General features: G+C 42.6%; 1 protein-coding gene across 2 annotated transcripts in view; it reads left to right on the forward strand.

Annotated features, from left to right (window-relative positions):
- The window catches only part of CABLES1 (Cdk5 and Abl enzyme substrate 1), a 73,257-nt gene that overhangs the window by 49,104 nt on the left and 4,412 nt on the right, over window positions 1-19,741 (forward strand). For both annotated transcript variants that reach the window (XM_085052691.1, XM_085052690.1), the window contains 5 exons: window positions 6,209-6,308; window positions 7,802-7,958; window positions 8,748-8,851; window positions 18,246-18,352; window positions 19,256-19,463. In XM_085052691.1, coding sequence (XP_084908817.1) covers window positions 6,209-6,308; window positions 7,802-7,958; window positions 8,748-8,851; window positions 18,246-18,352; window positions 19,256-19,463 — 676 coding nt within the window. The remainder of the gene's footprint in view (window positions 1-6,208; window positions 6,309-7,801; window positions 7,959-8,747; window positions 8,852-18,245; window positions 18,353-19,255; window positions 19,464-19,741) is intronic.

Here is a 19,741-nt window from a genome sequence, read left to right on the forward strand (position 1 = left end):
CCACCTCTCCATCAGCTTCCAATGAGATGGTACAACTGTGGCAGTGCTCACAGATGTTGAAATTGCTTCATGTGGCCAGCAGGACATGGTAGCCTGCAAAAATACTCTGCATATGCTTGCAAGTGAGAACAATCCATTCCTCATTAGTATAGCCCAAATGACTTCAAAAAAAGACGATGGCAGTATATGTCTGTTACTGTTAGAGGTGTTGCTAAGGAGGAAGAAGGTACTGTGTTGTTTTTCCCCCCAAGAATAAAAGATACTTCAGTTAGTTGGGTTTATAGTTACATTGTGGGTTGGATCTTTTTTCCCTTTGGCATGCACCGTTGTGGTTCATGATTTAAAAGCATGTTTTGGAAAAGGGACTTCTTAGGCTTGTTTTTATCAATGGCAAAAGCATTCACAGATTGAAATCATACCTATGTTTTCTGTGATGTGGTAAGAACTCTTTTAAGAGCTTTCAAGTTCCTGTGAAGTCCTGTCCAGAAGATGAATCTGGAGGACCTGGGGGAGGAGGAGAACTGATGGTATGACACAAATGCAGCACTGCAGTATGGTTACTCTTACACTGAACTCTCAGACCTGGCTCACAGTGACTGACTGACTGACAGCAGGGCTGGAGGTGATGAGCTACAGGACAGAAAACTCAGAACATGAGATAGTGCACATCCTTATAAAAATGGCCAGTTTACCTCATCTTTTATTCTTTGTGGCATTGAATTCATTAAGTGGTTAGAAACTTACCTGCAGCCGGCATAGCTACTGAATATTATTGTCTTGAGAAAAATACAGGTATTCATCTGATGAAACTTGCCTCCAGTTAAAGGAAATAATGCAGGATGAGTAATCAAATGGACTGAAGCCCAGGAAACAGACCATTCTTGTGAAGTAAAGCAGCAAGTCGTTAGATAAAAAGAATTTGTGTCCTTCTCAGAAATGCTACTAACCAGCTTCATCCAGTTTCTAAAGATAAATCACTGCTGAATTTAACTTTGAATTGAACGAAATGCTGACCAGAACAATGTGTTCAATGTTGCCAGGAGCAAGAGGTTTTCAATACCATCTCCCCAAATGATGTCTAACCACAATGATCGATTAGTCCATAGACCTGACTTTCCCAAAAGCCTTCTTTACCTAAACTCTTCAATCATTGTTCGTGATTAGTGTTTAAACTGGGTAAGAGAGTCATATGCAAAATGAGGCAAAACGAAGGACTCATGAGAGTGTCTTGCTGCCATCAGTTATTTGGCAGGTTAGTGAGTGTGGAAAACAGGGCAATATTTACAGGAGAAATGAGAGCATCTAAATTGCCATATGGATAGTAGCAATAAGCAGACAGCAAAGCAGGATACTCTGTTACATCCTTCAGATTTGTTACCAAATTCCTTGCTGTTCTTCCCCAACAGATTTTGTATGCAAGGCAGTTTTGATTAAGTCATCAATCTTGAGTGCTTTTCCTTAGCATTTATCATTCTGTAGGCCTGGGGAAGAACAACTGTCTTTTTTTAGGCTTTGACAGGGAAACTAAAATATCCCTGCTTTTCTTTACCATTGCCCATTTTCCTTGCTTCTCACAAATTGAACAAAAAATGAAACCAAGCACATATTAGCTTTACAGAAAGACACATAAATCTGAGGCTTTTTTTTCTAACAACTGGACATTTCAAAACTAATAATCTCATGCATGAACTTTATAGAGCCACCATTGCTCATTCTTGTGAGCTGCCTTATTCCCTTAGATTGAAATTAACCAATGAATCTCCAAAGGCTAATAAGTTTAAATTTTGAACTTTCACTCTTAGTTGGGCAAAACTTCAGGAGAAGAGCTGGCATGCTAACAGCTAAATGTCTTCAGAGAGGGAAAAAGGAGGCTGGCCCATTACAGCCATCTTTCCAGGAGTTTGTTTGCTCCTTTTCCCTGTAAATTGCAGCTGGAGTTGTTCTGGCAACACTAATGGCATTAGGATCTGAAAGCTCTTGATCAATTATAGCAGGCAGTCTCAGGCAGCGGGAGATCTGCTGCTGGACTGCCTGGCAGTGCATCTTTTCCAGAGCTGTCATTGTCCTTGTCTCTATAAACAGAGATGATAAGTAGAAATTATTTACACTGACAGATGAGAACAGCATCTTTTCTTGATATCTCATGAACCTCTTTTGCTTTTAGAATAAATCTTAGCAGTCAGGAATAGCTAAACATAAAATATAGGCACAGAAGGCTGACATCTCTAAACAACAATTATCAGATTGCTTTTTGCAATAAGCAGAGGGCTTTTTCATGTATCTAGACATCTGTTTAATATTTCATGGACTCCTAAATTATTCACAGGTTAGAGTGCTCAACTGTTACTGTCATTTAAAGAGCAAGTGCCCAGCAGGAATGTCGCACAGGACTTTGTAGATCACGTCAAACATAACATTTGGTTCATTAGAGAAGTGTTATACTTCCTAAGGTAACAGCATCCAATTTACTCTCTTAATCCTGGCCTGGCTAATAAAAGACACGATGAGATTGCTTGTTTTGATCCTTATCTATCTGCTCTAAAACTTTTCACCATCTGACAAGAAATCTGGGATCCCATGTCACCTGGTATGGTTCCAAGAAAATCTGTGAACTCTTTTAGATGGAGATACTTTCATTTCTTTCTTGCTAAGGAAGCTACCCAGTCTGACTACTCAAGAGCCTGCTGATCGCACTCCCAGTGCCAGAGACTTTCATTGCTAAAACTGAGGCCCCTTCACAGGGGGTGGCTCCAGTCAACCACTTGACTCCCCACACACCCCACCCAGACCCGGTTTCCTCGCTGGCTTGAATCCAGGTTTCCCATGGTAAAGTCCCAGATGTCTCATTCCATAAAGCCATTTATTCACAGTGCAGTAACACAGAAACAGCCCAAGCTGGTGCCACTGACGAGGGAGCCCCAACCAAGGAACTTCCTGGCTTTTTTACCCTTACAGTCTCCCCATATGGAAGTCGCCTCTTTCTCTGGAGTCCTTGGCTCCTGCCCTGCTCTCTCTGTCCATCCACCTCACTGGCTCACTGGTTTTCACCTCCTTTATTATCCAAAAGACTGCAGTTCCAGGCTCTCACTGTGCTTCCCAGTGTCCATTCACCTGGCTGGTGTCACCCACCTTCATGCCCTCTGTTTCCCCAAAGGCTGGCAGTTCATGGCCTCTCTTCTCAGGCTCCTACCCAGAGCTCTGCATCTCAGTCTGCAGCTTTGTAGGCTGACTGCCTGCACCAGATATATTTCTCAACATTCTGCAGTCATGGATAACTTAGACAATATGTTTCGTTTTGAGGGTAGTTTCTAGCACTGCTCAGCCTTCTGGAAGTAGTATCCATGAATAGAATATCTAGAGTTTGACATTGATGTAAATCAGGGTACCTCCCCAAACTTTGTCAGAAACTGGGATCTAGTTTTTTGCCTCCTAAGGAAATGTTATCCTTGATCTTCTCATTTTCTCAAGCTTTCCCTGCTCAGATAAAATGAAGGTAGTAATATTAAGTTCCCATGGTTTATTTTTGGCTTTGGGTGTCTGCTCGAATTCCATGAAGTTTCTTAAAAAGCACTTTTGGAAATAAAGCAGGAAAATCAAAACTGAGGAAGAGGAGGAAGGAAGTTTTCTTTATTTAAATGACTCTTTGGCAAGAACTGCCTTTTCTACTCTGCATTTTTTAAGCACTGTTTACTCCTGGATATTGGTTTGTGCAGTTCCTCAGTCCCATCAGTAATTTAAATAACTTAAACACAGTGACAGCTTGATCTGTTTTTTCTATGAAGTGCCTGTCTTCCATATGCTCCTGGCTCACAGGGCCCCTTGGCTGTGGTGCCATGTAAGGACATGAGTCCTAAAGAGCCTGGTGGCAGTGGTTGGCCACACTGGTCTGGTGGCTGTACCCAAACAACTGTCCTGACCTTTCCCCAGGCACAACTCGCCCATTTGGAGAGGGCTAAGTGAAAGCATGCCCCAGATCTCTCCTAGTTGTTGTTCTTGGGATGTTGAGGCTGTGGGGAGGAAGCAGCTGTGCTGGGGCACCCCCCAGCAGCAGGCTGGCAGCCTCTGGGCTTGCCCTCCCAGCAAAAGCTTTTCCAAAGCATTCATGAACTCTTTGTCTTTAATAGGAGTTAGGGAAAAAAATAAAGGCTTATCGTACAAAAGTTTTATTAGTTTGCTGTTGATCATACTGATAGGGAACTCAGAAAGGATACAGTAAAGTTGCTTAGGAATTCCTTATGAGGTGTAAATCAAGATCTTTTCTGAGGGAGAGGAGGATGTGTATAAGCCAGGATGAGCCTTTCCATGTATATGTTCATAAGAAACTGCACATTTTTTAGTACTGATTTTCCTCAAGAGTGAAAGTTTAATTCTCTGGTTTATGGACAGGTTTCTCTCCAAACAGTAATATTTTATTACTCCATTTTACAACACAAGCAGTCATACTATCTAGAAATACAGAGCATATGTGGACAAGGGGAACACGCCAAGTAGCCTTTGCAAAACAGGGAGCATTACTGCAGTGTTGCTCACAGAGTCCTGAAAGGAGAGTCCTCTTTAGAAACATCAGAAAGAGGGGGAAATGGAGGCATTAATGTCCATCAGTCTTCAGCCAATATCCAGGAATCAGCTTGCCAGCTGACCTTGCTCCTTGCTTCAAGAGCACTGATTCCTTTCCAGTCCCCAGAGCTGCTCTTTATTTTTTAAAGCTGCTGGGCTGACTCTTCAAAGGGTGATGGATTTCTGTTTGATGAATCGCAGAATTATCTGTGTTAATGACATGGAAAAATTTCTCCATGATGTGTTTTCAGAGTTGTAACAGCATTATTTCTTGTTCTGTGTCTGTAAGGTCTTGAATGGAAGGAAACTACACTGTTGTGATTTCAGGTGGTTCAGATACTTGTTTTCATTTTGGGGTTCAGCGGCTCCCTCAGGTTGTGTGTTTGTTTTATAGGTAAGACCTGCTGAAATAGTTACAATTTCGCATTCATCTCTGTGAGTAGTAGTTCCCTTAAGCACTTTCTGTGCAGGAGCAAAGAGGCTAATACCATGCTTCTGACAGAGGTTATTTTTACATAATTATTTGTTCAGCCCCTCAGTAACATGATATCAGGAAACAAGAATGATAATATGACACTGCTAAGTGAACTCCAATCAAGAAACTAAGAGGACTTTGTTGGGATTAGAAACTTGATATAGTCTTTTCCTTTGTCACTGAAGTATGTTTTCCAGCAGATAGATGGGCTGGATTTTTCCAGCAGGGAGGTACGTGACTTACTGGGGACTCAGGATAGCTGTGTTTCAGAGAAATAAAATGTGTGATAGGTTGAAGAGGAAAGACAAGGAAAGAGGGTGTATTGTATGTCACAGCAGGAGACAGCCCAGCCCTGCAATTGGGTGAAGAGCCTTCAGGGCTTCTCCTGGCCTCCATGTCAGCATCTCTCCCACACAAAGTTTGGAGCACATACTTGGGCCTTAGCAGCCATCAGCCAGGAAAATATTGCAAGATAAATATTATGGAGTTGTATACAGCTGTCATTTGTGAAGCACAAATTTGCTGCTAGTCTTTTTTACCTTTGCTCACATTTTGATCATGAGGCTAAAGCCTGCTTGTCTCAGGCATCTCATTTATCTCCAAATGGAAGATGCCAGGTGGGTTGGTCCTTCTAAAGTACATTCCCAGGTTTCCATGCCAGGATCATGGAAAATTGGGTTTCTCCTGTTAGCCTCCAGTAGGAGGGTCACTGGGCTTTGGCCACTCTCTTGTGTTCTTGGAGGAGCAGGAATACTTCCTGGAATCTTCCATGGGAAATTACCTCTGTTTCGCATAGGGGAACGTGAGTATGTGGACTGGGAACATCTGCCTGCTGGATAGATGGCAGTCAAGTGTTGAGGCTGAATTGTATCTCTCATGAAGTGCATATGACTTCCAGTTCCTTCCCAGTGCCAGGTTCTGTCAGAGGCACCCAATGATGGGCAGCCTTGCTCTGCATCATAGGTGGGGTATGAGCTGCAACCTGGAACAAAGTGGTGGTTTTCTCTATAATATGTTTTAGACAACACAAGCGTTTCCCATAGGAAAATTTGTCTGATCTGTGCTTTGCATTGGCATGTCTTAATTAATGCTGCACCCTGTTTCAGCATTGGGTGGTGGAAAGTGAATAAAGCACGTGTACTAAGAGCTGTTTCTGCTCTTCTTTCTGCTTCCCAGGGATATGAAGCTGGATGGTGGACGCCAGTGCCATTCTACTGGAGTGTGTCTGAAAGAAATAATTGGTCTTGAAGGTGTGGAGCTCGGAGCAGATGGGAAGGTGGGGATGCTTCAGTTCCTACTCCCTTATATTTTATGTAACATGGGAAAAAATAGCTTAACTAATAACAAGTGCAAATATAACATGCAGTGTAATGCAGTGGTTAAACCACAGTATGTGCAACTGTAAATAAGCTTAGCAGAAATTCATGAGGACTGCCCAAGCTGTCAATGCAGACAACTCTTTATCCTTGAAGAAATTTGCCTCTGGCAATATGTGAGTCTGTAAAGTATTACTGAATTACACAGCCTTCCCCTGGCTCTAGCAGGAGGTATCACTGCAGGGTATATTGTCAGGAGCTTAAAAATAATTTCTGGTGAGAATTGTAGATGTAATTCTGTTTGCTTTCAATTGTATTTAATTACATTTTGCTTACTATCTTTTTCCAAAGAGCAGGAAGACAGTAGCACAAATGTGATGAGTTTTTCAAAATCTAGAAGTTCATTCACTTGAATAGAATAAGCAAATATGAATCTTTAGGGAAGTGATCCATTTTAAAGAAAGTCATAGAGGAGACACAGTTTTAATCATAAAAGAAAGCATTTCTTCCTGAAAGTCTGATTTATTTTCTACAGTTCAGTTTACCCAGTCTGCCATAATATATGGATTTAAAGGCCCTGGGTCAATGCTGCTACACATGTTGTGCTCACCTAACCAGGTGTCAGGCCAGACCACAGGCTGTAAATTCCTGAGGAGAATGTCTGCTTATAAATAATGAAAGCTCACATGTTTTATTTGATAGCTGTTCTGACCTCGTCATAAACCAGTCTAGAGTCTCAAACTCATTTTTTTCTTCAATGCAATGTTATTTTTGGAAAATAAGCCAATGAGAAGCAAGGCATAGCTTTTTCTTGGCCAGAAGTACAAGCAGAGAATCAGTGCACTCTAAAAATAATTTTGTCACAAGTTATTCATTCACACTTAGTCCATGTTGAGGGGTAGTAAATGATATCCCACAACCATTGCTGTGAACTGCAGCTCACTTATTGCATCAATAAGACTCTGCCAGTCAAAGTCCTAAGGAAGACAAATAGCAGAGAAAGTGCTTCAGTTTAGCAATGTTCAAGTGATTTGCCTCTGGCAGCTGTGTGCTGAGGGACCCATATAGATGATGCTAGTTCAGTAAAGAAGCTGCTGAAATGTGCTACAGAGAAGGCCACTGGAAAAAGCCTGACCAAACTGACATATCTTTAAATTTGACCCTAAATCTTACTTGATTTTGTAAATCCACTGCATTAGAGCTTGTGTGTGTATGTGTTTGTTTTGCTGAAGAATTAATGTCTTTGCAAAAGCATTTTTTGCATGGATAAACTGACAGCACTGAAGCAAATGTAGGTGACTGGTTTTTATTCATCTGTGCCTAGCTACTAAATCCAGAAAATCCTCCATTAATTTGGCTTCTCTTGCTTCCAGTTGGAATGCACCAAAGATATCCCACTGCATCCAAGCTGGGCTGAAAGTAACTGTCTGTCTATTCTGACTATTTTTTGTAGACGGTTTCTTACACACAGTTCCTGTTTCCCACCAATGCTCTGGGAACTCGGAGAAACACGATAGATTCCACCTCATCTTTCTCCCAATTTCGCAATGCAAGCCATCGTAGCCTTTCTTTGGGAAGAGCTAACAGCACCCAGGGGAGCATTGATGCAGGTAACTTCTCAAGTAGCTTGTTTTAATATCCTTGGGTACCCTGATAGTAAGCAGTTATTAGACAGGATTGATGTGTCCTAATCCCCCTTTACCTTAAATTAAGTAAATACAGTTTCATCTTGTGGACAAAACACAGTTCATTCTGTATTTTCTCAGAGAGTTTTCTTGTGGAGGATAGAAAGTTAAATAAACAAGCAAGTCAGTAATATTGACAGCCCTGATGGCACCCAGCGTGCCTCCTCCTGTCAGTGGCATTGTTTGTTCCTCCTGCATCAGGCTTATCCTTCCCTTCCTTTGCTGTGGAAAATTTACAGTGGCAACATAGTAGTCATAAGCTGAAGGTGTAAATTCCACTTGTGACCTTTATTAAGCTGGAAAGGGCTATGTTTACAAAACCAGACACAAAACATAAGCCAAAGCACTATATGCTTAAGATATCCTGGCATGATAAATGAAACAAATCAAAACATTTGCTTCAACAGATGAAAACTTGTTGCTGGGAATAAAAGTCATTGTGAAGCTTTATATAATTCTGCAGTTCTCTAAGTCCTAAATTCATGTTTACCAGGTAATTCATAAGCTGTAGGTCCTCTATATCCTGGCAAATCACATTAGTATAGAAATGCTTAGAGTTGTCAAGACTTAAAGCAATTTTTCATCTCTTTAAACAATCTTGAATGGAGATAATATTGTGCATTATCTGTGAACTTGTTTGCCACTTCTGTTAAGTCCAGAGATTTGTTGATGTAATGACTTCCTTTCTTCTATATCTAAACTGTTCTTTTGTAGGTAGTGACCTGGGAGACTTTGTTGAATATGACCCAAATCTTTTAGATGATCCTCAATGGCCATGTGGCAAACATAAGCGGGTTTTAATATTTCCTTCATATATGGTAAGTGATTCGGTGTAGGACAGAGAAATTCTGGTAACAAAATTTTGTAGGTTTCATGTGGCCATATTTTAAGAAGACTATTATTATTTTTAATCTACTAATAAGAGCTGTTTGGAATGCTTTGTTCTAAATGACAGTTAATGCTCAAGACATGTTAAAACAAACTCGTGGAGGTATTACAAAAGCAAACACTTTTATTACTGCTGTATTTCATAAATGCTTAAGATGAAAGGCTTGTTCAAACAATGCACTCATTCTCTGGCATTCAGAGGAAAACTTACACTTCCTCAAATTGGCATCTATTACAAAATAGGAGGATGCCCATTGGGGTTTTTCTGAAGTCATGAAGCTACGCTGTGTTTTGATGATAATCATTCACCCCACTGAACAGTTTTGTTTCCCAGGTATTTATTTCACCGTGGGATAGTCCTTCCTTTAATTGCAGCAATTGTGAGCAGAGTCTGTATATTTCTCACCATATCCAAACCCTTAACAATACAGACACGTAACTGTTCCTTGCTCTATTCTCTAACTCAGTGTTTTCTGTGGTGAGAGACTTCTGTAGTCTTTTTTTTGGTTGCTTCAGGTCTGCAGGACTGTTGCAAGATGCACTGCAGTTGTACACGTGTGAGCATGTATCCATCTGGATTACACATCCAGAGTAATAGTAGGCAGTGGGGAAAAGATTCTTCTTCTGTTTTCCCCAAAGTGGTGACCTACTACTCTTACCTATATACAGATATGGTAGGACTTGAAACACTGAGGTCAAAAGTGTTGTCCATGTTCTTTTTAAATTTGGAACAGAAGACTTTATTTATGAAACTGCTAACGTATGTAAAGATACAGCCTTTGTATGTTCTCATCTGCCCCTCACCCCAGGGATAATTTGGCTCTTGGGGTGCTCCTTCTTCAAAATAAGCTCTAAGTGTTTCATGTAGATTGAAGATTATCTCCCTTCTAGCAGGAATGTTCTGTCTGTTGCACACAGAGGCTTAATTGAGTTCTAAGGCAGTGTTAATGCTTGATTTTTCAAATGGGAAGTCCAGAATGTCATCTGCTTACTTGCTGCCAGTTTTCCTTTAAGGGCTGGCAAGTTATTTTTTGGCTGCCAACCCACAAAGTGACAACCTTTTATAGCAGCTACATCTGTGTGGGAAAATATTTGTCAGGTTTCGGTATGGTTACTGTCATGGACAGGGAACTGACTTCCCTCAAGGAGAAAGACATTGTTAGCCAACATCCAAAGGGAGCATAGCTCTAGTAGTCATGGCTGTGTTTCTGACCTTCCTCAGGCTGCAAATGTGTGCCAGGCAGTACAAGTCCCCTAGGATCACCTGAGATCTTTGACCCCTTTTTTACTTGGTGTTGTCATGGAAATGGTTAAATGAGTCAAAATGGGGTGGCCAGGGTGGGATCCTGCAAGGGAGTTCTCCATCCAGGAGTGGGTGTTCAGTGCCATTCTTCACTGTATCCTGATTGACTACAGCATTTCAAAGTCTTCTATTTGTACTTCTATTGTAAAAAGGAGCTCTGGGGATTTGACAGGGGTATGGCTAGATGCCCTAAAGGTGAAAATGGACTTCAAGGACAGTTGTTAAAATCAATGTCACTGTTTATCTAGAATATATTTGCATTGACAGAGATCTCCCTGCTTTTTAATTTTCTCTAGGGGTTAATTACTGCTCTGTCTGGAATAATGTCTTATTTGACAGTTGAGGGAGTTTTTTCCTGAATTTGTCTTCCAGACATCACTTCTTCAGCACTGCCTGAGAGTCTGTGGGACTCCTATCTCTGTTTCTGAAGGCAGGCACTAATCTAAGAAAGGCTTGAAGGACATTAAGTGCTCTGTTTCTTTTGTTGAGGGGAATCACAGGCATGTGCCAAAGGCTCTCTTGGCTGGGGTTTTGCAGGTGAAGCAGCACAGCTGTGATGCCATGCAGGAGCTGCACAGCTTTGCAAGAAACTGAGGTGTGGGTGGTTGTTCTTTGGTGCTCAGCTGAAAGATTTCACAAGGTGCTGGTGCTTCCTTCAGCCAAGAGAAAGGAGAAAAGGTAGTGCTGGAGTGTCCTGGAAGTTTGCAGGTTAAATAGGATTTTGCAGCTTGGGCAAAAGAGGGCTTGTGCATAGAGCTGGTGAATAAAAGACCACCAGCTCTATGCACATATTGGCTATGTAGGAAACTTTATTCACATCTGTTTTAGACTTTCCTGACTCTGCTGGCATTCCTTCTCCCTCTTCCTGGAGTTCCCATCAGTGTGAGCAGGAGCATAATAGGCTTATGATTTCAAGTCGTTTTCTTCCTCCCCAAATATAAAAATCAGTGCACACTGCAATTAAAGCAAATTGCAGTCTGGGGCCAGCGAGAAACCTGTGTTCTTTTCCTGAGCATGCACAGCCACTGCAGCAGTGCCAGCCCTGTGCCAAATGAGCACAGAGGCTGGGAGCAGCCGCTGGTTCTGAGCAGAATGGGGCTGTAATTGCTGCCTCTCACAAGCATTGAGCAGCTGAGAGCAGCTCTGATGTCAGCACCCAGCATTTTGTTGTGTGTGGAGAGCTGCAGCTTGTAATTAAAGTTTCGTTACTTGGCCAGCATTTGGCATTAATGCTTGACAGCTGCAAGCTTGTAGATATTCCCCTCACCCCTCCTTGTGGATGTCAGAGCAATTAATGGGGGGAAGGTGTGGAAGAGTAGTGGATGCTGAGCTGCAGCACTGCCTGCAGGATAGAGCTGCATGCACTGACATTACTCCCATGAGCCTGACTTGTGCTTTGCAGGCCAGGATTTCTCTGCTGGGAAAGGTCTGTTGAGGGCTGTGTGAATGCTGCAGCAGTAAACACTGCAGGCTTTATCCCGAGGCATAAGACAGACAAAATGTGTGGTCCAGCTTGGAGTTTACTCAGAAATATGTGCAACTAGCACTCTTATGTGCTCGATTTTTGTGGGACCCTACTTTATCATCACTGACATTGACTTTATAGTCTTTTTAATTTTACTGAGCTGAATTAACCATGACTCTTGGAGAGAAGTGCTAGCTAGACGTCCTCAGCTGTTTTCAAAGAAGAGCTGAGCTTCCTCCTCGAAGATAGCTGTGGGGAAGGAGAAGTGCTTTTGGTTTGGTCTTTTTTTTTCTTTTTTTTTTGTAGTGAAGTCCCAGGCTTAAAACAGCATACACTTCCCTGTCACATTTCTAAACGTAATACCCACAAATTGTCTGTCAGGGGACAATTCTGAAAGTATTCTTCAACACTTTCTCAACACAAACTCTATGGCTTCTGTTAATTGTCTTAGTTGTATTTAAACTCTGTTCTGCCCTGGAGAAATTATTTCATTTTGTGTTGTCTTTGTAGGAGAGTCTGCAATCTCTGCCACAATATAAACAGTAAGAGGTAGAAAAAATTCATGCTGGGGGGTGGGGAGGGAAGGGAAACATCATGTCATGGTTAACAGATGTCTTCCTGGCTGATACTGCTAAAACAGGAATTTGTGCAGATTCTTAAATCTCTCTAGAACAGGAACTTTATCTACCAGACTGAGCATTAATTTCTTTCCTCGAATCTCATGTTGACTAGCGTGCTTACAGGCTCATCAATGCCTCCCTGCTCTCTCTGCATTCTTTCCAGCAGGAACTCCTTCTGTGCCAAAGTAGAAAACAGTCTTGAGGCTGACCCTGCAGTACTGCTTTTGTTGGTTAACACAGAAACACAGGAGCACGTTAGCTGGTCACTGTGTGCTGCCAAAACTTGCAGCAAAAAAAGAAAAGCTCAGATCAGCAGCAGATTGACTTTAAGTGACCCCTCTGTAGTAGCATCTCTGAAATATCCATCTATCTGTGCTCAAGGGATACATGTGGAATTATGTGTGGGTACTGAACTACGATTTCAGTGTGTTGGTTTAATTATATAAAAATCAGTTGACATCTCCATACCACTAATAAAAAAAAGTTTGTCACAAAAGTCTGCAGAGCTGTTACCGTGGCTCTCTGTCAGCCTGCACTTGCCAGGTACTGCGTTAGCGCCGGGCACAGCCGGGCTGCGTTATTTAATATTAGTCCTCCAGTGTGATTTTAAAATTAGAACTGCTTGCTGCCCTAGCCCTTTGGTCTAACAAAAGCCCTGCATGATGATATAATACTTTTGGTCTCTCTCTCCCCCGTTCTGTCTTTCACAAGGAGCACCAAGGTCAGGAAGACTCGACTACAGCCAGCGTCCTTCAGTGCTGTCACCCTATTCTTCAAGCCACTTCCGTTGTTGTATATTAAGTATCTCCATACTGCTTTTTTATCAGCTGCTGACCTTGTACCCAAAAGTCTCAGGGAGCAGAGGATTGCAGTGGTAGATAATCATAATTAAACCCCGTGCTCTGTGCATTTGATGCTATATTTGGCTGAGACTCCAATAAACAACTATTTTGTAACAGTGACACACTCTATTAATTGAGAATAATTCCAGAGGGTTACCAATATAAAATAAATTGCTGTCCTTCCATGTATTTAATTTCAAAGAGGCGGTTTTGAGATTTGCCTTGTGAAATTCAAAATCTTTCAGTTTAAGGTCCTTGAATGTTAATAACTTTGTAGCAACAGAAACATCTTATTTTAGTCCATCTTTTCCTTTTTTAGAATTTTAATTATAATTCGGTATCACTCCCATTTTCCGTCACAATTTAAAGTCTCTTCTCTATCGGGATTCTGCATATATGTGCATCATAAGCCATAAGTGTATGAATTAGGTTACTGGCAGTTGATAGGTACATAGCTGGTTGCCTATGGGATGCATTAAAATAGTCAGAGAGTGCAGAGTCATTGACTTCTTTTCACCTCTTGTGTGGCTGAGAACTTATCAGTGATCTACCAAAAGTCTGTTTTAAGGTATCAGCCTTCTGTCTGCTCTCTGTGAAGTAGATTTATCAGGGGTGCACAGTAACAACAGCTGAAGAGAGCCTGTCATATATATCTTTCATTTTATTCACCTCTTTTATTCTGATTTTATCCTTCTTAAGCTAAGAGATAGAGGCTTCCAAGGCTAGATCATCTTTTACTGGTTGCATGCCAAAGTAGGATTTATTTTCAACAATATTTCATCCTGCCAGTCTTCCCAGCCGTTTCAGGCATCCTCTCTCCTCCCATATTTATGAAACTATATATACAGCTTTCCTATGAGAAAGCAGCTGCTTGAAAACGCTTGTGAATAACACACAAGCTGAGCTCCAAGTTCAAAACTGCCAGCCATGCAGAAAGTGTGCAGAGTAGAGACTTGGGCCGAAGCGTTTATCATGCTGTCCAGGCATCTGTCAGCTACCATATATCAAGGCTTTCATTTGTCTTGTGCAACTTCCATCGCCAAAGTAAAATATACATACACAGATTTGTATACAGAGAATGTAACAGAGCCCACCAAGGAGTATTGCTGAATGCTGAACTGAGATGTGTTCCCTGCAAATAAGCTGTGAGAAACAAGACAGACGGTTCTGGATGACAGAAGTTAAAAACATTGGAGATTAGAGTATGAGAGAGACAGTTTAGTAGTTCCCAGTGCCTTGCTCGTGTGTCTGACAGCTCTGGGAGTACAGAGTGCCTGCCTGGTAAGGAATAATATTATGTATGAGAAAGCATGTTTGGATAGACAAAAGCTGTGCTCCTTATAGGGAAATATTTGCAAACTCTTCATAAAATTTGGAGCATCAGTACTGAACAGAGCCCTGACACAGGCAATACCAGAATTGCCCTGGACAGACAGTCATGTGTTTTTCTTCACATGACAGCTTCGTTGGGGACACACAGGCAACTAGAGTGCAATGACATGGCCTCAAACAGAAGAGAAGTCTAAACGCTGAGCAGAGAGCAGGCAGAGAAGGATGACATTGTGTCCAAGCCCTCCCCTGTCAGATCCCAGTTGGTTCCTGTGGGTCACTCGACCACCCCAGAGCTTTCCTCCACTCTCTTACTCGTGGGCAGGGGCAGCAGCGAGGGCTTGCTGCTCAGTCCCAAGCTGTTTGGTGCATGAGGTGCCCTGGGCAGGAGCAGGGCTGGGGACCAAGATTTCTGTGTAGCCACAAGTGCTGTGCCCCAGCAAGAGAGGTACTCAGGTGCCTGATCAGAAACCGTTTGAAGGTGTAACTGATTCAATCACTCAACAGATGCTCATTCAACATTGATTTTAAATTAACTCTCAACAGATATTCTTTGGGGTTTTTTTTCTGCTTGCCTCACTGCTGGGCAGAGTCCTGCATGCACAGGATGCATGTCTGAAGGCACCAGCTGGGCAAGCAGCATCCCATTGCTTAAAGTCTGGCATCTGCAGCAGCTACAACAGAAAAAATAAATCAAGAGGGAAAAAAAGAACTTGCACAAATCCTTTTCTTGAGAATAAGGGCAGTTAGCTGAGCTCTCCAGCATGGCACTGACAAGATGAGACAGCTGCCTTAGAGCCAGTGTGTTCAAACATGCTGCCGTTATCCTGTTACATGAATCAAAACCAGCACACACCAGCTTTCATCTGGATTTCATTATTGTGATTTATATCGTAGAGACTCTTGTCTCGCAGGAAGCGGCAGTATTCAGACTTGGAGAGAGGGAGATCCTTATCAACAGGACAAAATTGACAAATCTCTGTGTTTAAAAATAACCGTACCTCTTTACTGTTTTCAGCCTTAAGCTGTCTGCTTAGTCTCAAGCCTCTGAGTACTTTGCTTTAAATGAAATTTTTAAAAAGAGCTTTTCTCCTTCCAAAGAGAATTTAGCTGGATTTTGGCAAACCTCCCACAGGCTGGAGGAATCCCAGGTAAAACAAGTCAGTGCCTGCAGAGCAGCCATGGGGAAAGGTGCACCCAGGGGGCTGCTGCTGCTGTGGCAGAGTCCAGGGTTTGCTCCCCCTCTGCACAGTCACCCCCAGAGCTGGGGTCACCCTGACACCCACTTGTTAGAGGTGAAAGCAGCTGAAACTTGCTGTCTGGCACAGCTTCTGTGCAGCCCTTCAGCTGAGCCTGGAGGATGGACAGGCTCTGTGCCCTTTCTGTTGGGAAGTGGTTTCTGTTGTGCGCATGAGCAAGGGAAGAAAATAAACTGGAGAGAGCTACAGACAAGTTAATTAAGGTAAAACAATGAGCTCTGTGGTAATGAAGAACAAACAGTGGGCAGTTAGGTTTGTAGTGGAGCACGAAATAAGGTGTCAAGTAGCTTTGCACAATAACACTGAGCTCACTATGTCTAGGATTGCCCAAGACAACCAGAAAGCACTGGTAATAACTAAAACCATCTTTTAATTTGATAGCATGTATGTGCTTAGTGTCTTGACTTGGTAAGCAAGAGCAGCATGGACCCATGTTTCTGTATCCCAAATTAGATGTGCCTTGTTTCACTGTCCTCTTGTAGCAGTACCAAGAGGAAGCCTCTTCACACATAAAACTCCCAGCATATCTGTATGTCAGCAGCACACAACTTGATGATGATACTTTGGCAACAATACCAAGGAGTAGGCAGGCAGGTAGCAACATTCTAGGGAAAGAAAGGAAAGGAGTAGTCATTAAGGTCTTAATTCTTCTGTTTTAGAGGGCTGAGCCCTGCCAGGTGAGACGAAGCACATGAGAAGCTGTCTGCAGAGAAGAGCCACAGCTGCATGGTGTGTGCACACATCCTTCCAACCTCAGCAGGATTAAAACCAGGCAGGCCCACACATTCCATTGAAGCCTTTCCCACCAATCCTGGGTAGGGCAAGGTTTCTCCTCCCTGTCTTTTCCTCTTCCTTTTATTCAGGTGTGGCAGCACATTGCCTACTTTAGCATCAAGGTAGCTTATGAATTTTTAACCTCAGGGGCACTGCACTGTCTGCCTGAACCTGCACTCAAGCTTATCCATACACGTGCAGGGCAGCAGGGATGGCTGACGAGTGTTGATGTGGCAGAATGGTCCATGTTTTAAAATATATGCATGGCCATAACAATACCCATGGCAAAAACTTGGTATTTTCCTCTCTGTTGCAGTATGTTTGCCTCAAGTACTGCTGGGCACTATTCAGGGGAACACATGCTTTACTCTGTTTTAACTTCCTATAATTCTTAATAATTCAGTACCCTATCTCCTAAATAAAGTGCAAGAAAAGTTAGGTGTGTTTCACTCTCCTTCATGCTTATTTTGGAACCAGAGAACATGACTGGATGAAGGGAATTGTCTGCTTTCTCTCTAGTGCAGTTGCACTTGTCTTCCTCAAGCCCTTCCATGTACTATATTAAATGATTGAAAAAAGCCTGAAAGAATATGTAGTCAGTCTTTTTGGCTGATTTGGAGTCCCATGAGGATATATTACAGCAAACCTCCACCTTCTGTAAAGGCATAACATGCAGCAAGGGTTTTGCCTGCCTCTTTCCACCTCTTGTTGTTTGGTGTTGACAGCCTTTTGCCAAAACACAGGTTAATCAGAACCAGAAATTAGAAGGGAAATATTATTTTACAAGCAGGAGAATGCACTGCATTGTACCCCGCTGCTCTCTTACACCCTTGAATCTGGCAGGGAGCTGGATACCTGGGGACCAGGCTGTCTCCCAGGTGGCCAAGCTGGGGCTCTTCTCCACTTCTGTTCAACAGGCAGAACTGTAAAAGTGTGGAAGAGAATTGGTACATTCCCAAAAGTGCCAATTGGTTGGTTTGTTGTTGAGCTGATAGATTTTGGCCAAGTGAATGGTGACAGAGATTTAGGCAAAGTGCTACCTGAACAGACAAAGGGCATGAGAGAAGTGCTGGGCACCCACAGATGCAGGTTCTGTGTTGGCCAGGAGAGCCCCCTGCAACTTGGGGAGATTCCTTAGGTTGTAACAAAAAGCAGTAGGAAGCTCAGAGGAAATAGATTGTGCACTTTGAATGTTGTCCTGACTCTTTTGGCCCCTGACTGCCTAACTTACAACAGCATTACTGCCTTCCACTCTGCTGAGCAACCTCCCATGTGGGCTAGTTACTTATTTGATCGTAAATGGATGCTACAGCAGTCAAGAGTTTGTACCAGTGGTGTCTTGGGAGAATCAATTTGAAAGAAACCATGTGTGTTAGAACCACATGGAGATATACACCAAAATCTGGTCATCAAATCAGTTGTTGTGATGGGGTTTTTTGGTTTTACAAGACTTCTCAGGTAGGTTTCATCTAGCCACATTAATCTTAAACTCACTCTTAGCAATACTTGGAGGATGCTAATGAGGTATGTATTGTTCAAGGTTTCTGCTGAACAGGTCACTTGTTTTGTCAGTCACAAACAAATAGTTGTCTTAATTCAGCCTTAGTTTTCCTGTCTGCTGAAAGCATTGGGACTGACTGGCACTTGTTTGGTATTCCTTGCTTTCCTTGCTTCTGGGAGTCAAGGGATCTTCTTTGTTACAAGAGTAATTCTCTCTTGACATGTGTTACAGACCACGGTCATAGACTATGTGAAGCCATCAGATCTCAAGAAGGACATGAATGAGACCTTTAAGGAGAAGTTCCCTCACATCAAGCTAACCCTCAGTAAAATAAGAAGGTATGTTGCAAAGCTCAGTAAGGCTGCAGCTGTCTCACATTTCAGTGCAATTCCTGCTGTACATTAGGGGAAGCACAGCGCTGATTGATCTTTCAGGAGCAGTGACCAGCAGAGGTGCAGAGTAAGTCAGATGATTGCTTTGATTACTGGGAGGAGTAAACAGGATAGAGGAATGTGTAAACACACACTGGTCAGATGTCCGACACAGCATCTCACAAGATGAGGATGGGAGCTGGGCATGCACTATATTAAAATACCCTGAAAAATAACACAACAGAGTCTCCAAGCTCATGGCACTTAGCATAAAAAGAGCCTGAAGAAAGAGAACTGCTGACTTTTGTGCCTTGGCCAGAAGCAAAAAGCGTAGTTGGCTTCACAGCAAAGTTGTAATATTCCATCTCTGTTTCCAGTGCAGCAGGCTAGACATATTGCTCCACTGGAGTAATGATAATTTCATTTGACCCTAGTGGCCAGAAGGATACTAAGCCACGTTGCTGTGTAGCCAGAGAGTGCTGCAGTACATGGACAGAACTGTCAGTTTGGATTTGACTAACCATAACCAGCAGCAAATCTGCATGCAGAGCACCAGTAATCAAAACGTTGTTACTAAACAAATGGTATGCAGCATAGGACCTCTGGTGAAATGCTATTGCTAAAAATGTCAGAGCTTTTCAGTTGCTTTTACAGCTTGGCACAACTATCTGTTGGGGGCACTGAGGGGGAAGGGTGAGGTAAAAATGTGCCATGAAATGTGCCCCCAAAACAGCATAAAGATACCTGCCCAGTAAATTATGTTTTCTCCTCCATTTGACTAAGGAATCTCTGAAAGCATGGCTTTTGGGGCAGAATGGGACATGCTTTAAAACTCAGCTCACAGTGTACTTGTCTGGTCTCTTTACTCAGCTTGAAGAGAGAGATGCGCAAGCTTGCTCAAGAAGAATGTGGTTTTGAAGAGCCCACAGTGGCCATGGCCTTTGTCTACTTTGAGAAGCTCGCTCTCAAGGGGAAGCTGAACAAGCAGAATAGAAAGCTTTGTGCTGGAGCTTGTGTTCTTTTAGCAGCCAAAATTGGCAGTGACCTCAGAAAACATGAAGTCAAGCATCTTATAGATGTACGTATCCGTAGGTTTCCAGTGTTCCATCTACATGAAGTGCTGGTGTGTGGTCTGTGCAAGCGTGTTTGTCAGTGAACATGCTCTCCTTTAGGCTTCCAGATCTACAGCCAGCTAAATACCTTTTTTTGTTACATGTTTTTGGGGAAGTAGTAGTGATCAATGTTACTGCAGAGGCGTGGGAAGCTTGTTTGGTGGGATAGAAGGCCCTGGTGTCAGATACTGTGAGGTTTGAGATGTATCTGACTACCATTCTGTCAATACAAGGCAAAAGTGAA

This window comes from Lichenostomus cassidix, chromosome 2 (genome assembly GCF_008360975.1).
Source record: "Lichenostomus cassidix isolate B80296 chromosome 2, HeHo_3.0, whole genome shotgun sequence".
NCBI classification, from domain to species: domain Eukaryota; kingdom Metazoa; phylum Chordata; class Aves; order Passeriformes; family Meliphagidae; genus Lichenostomus; species Lichenostomus cassidix.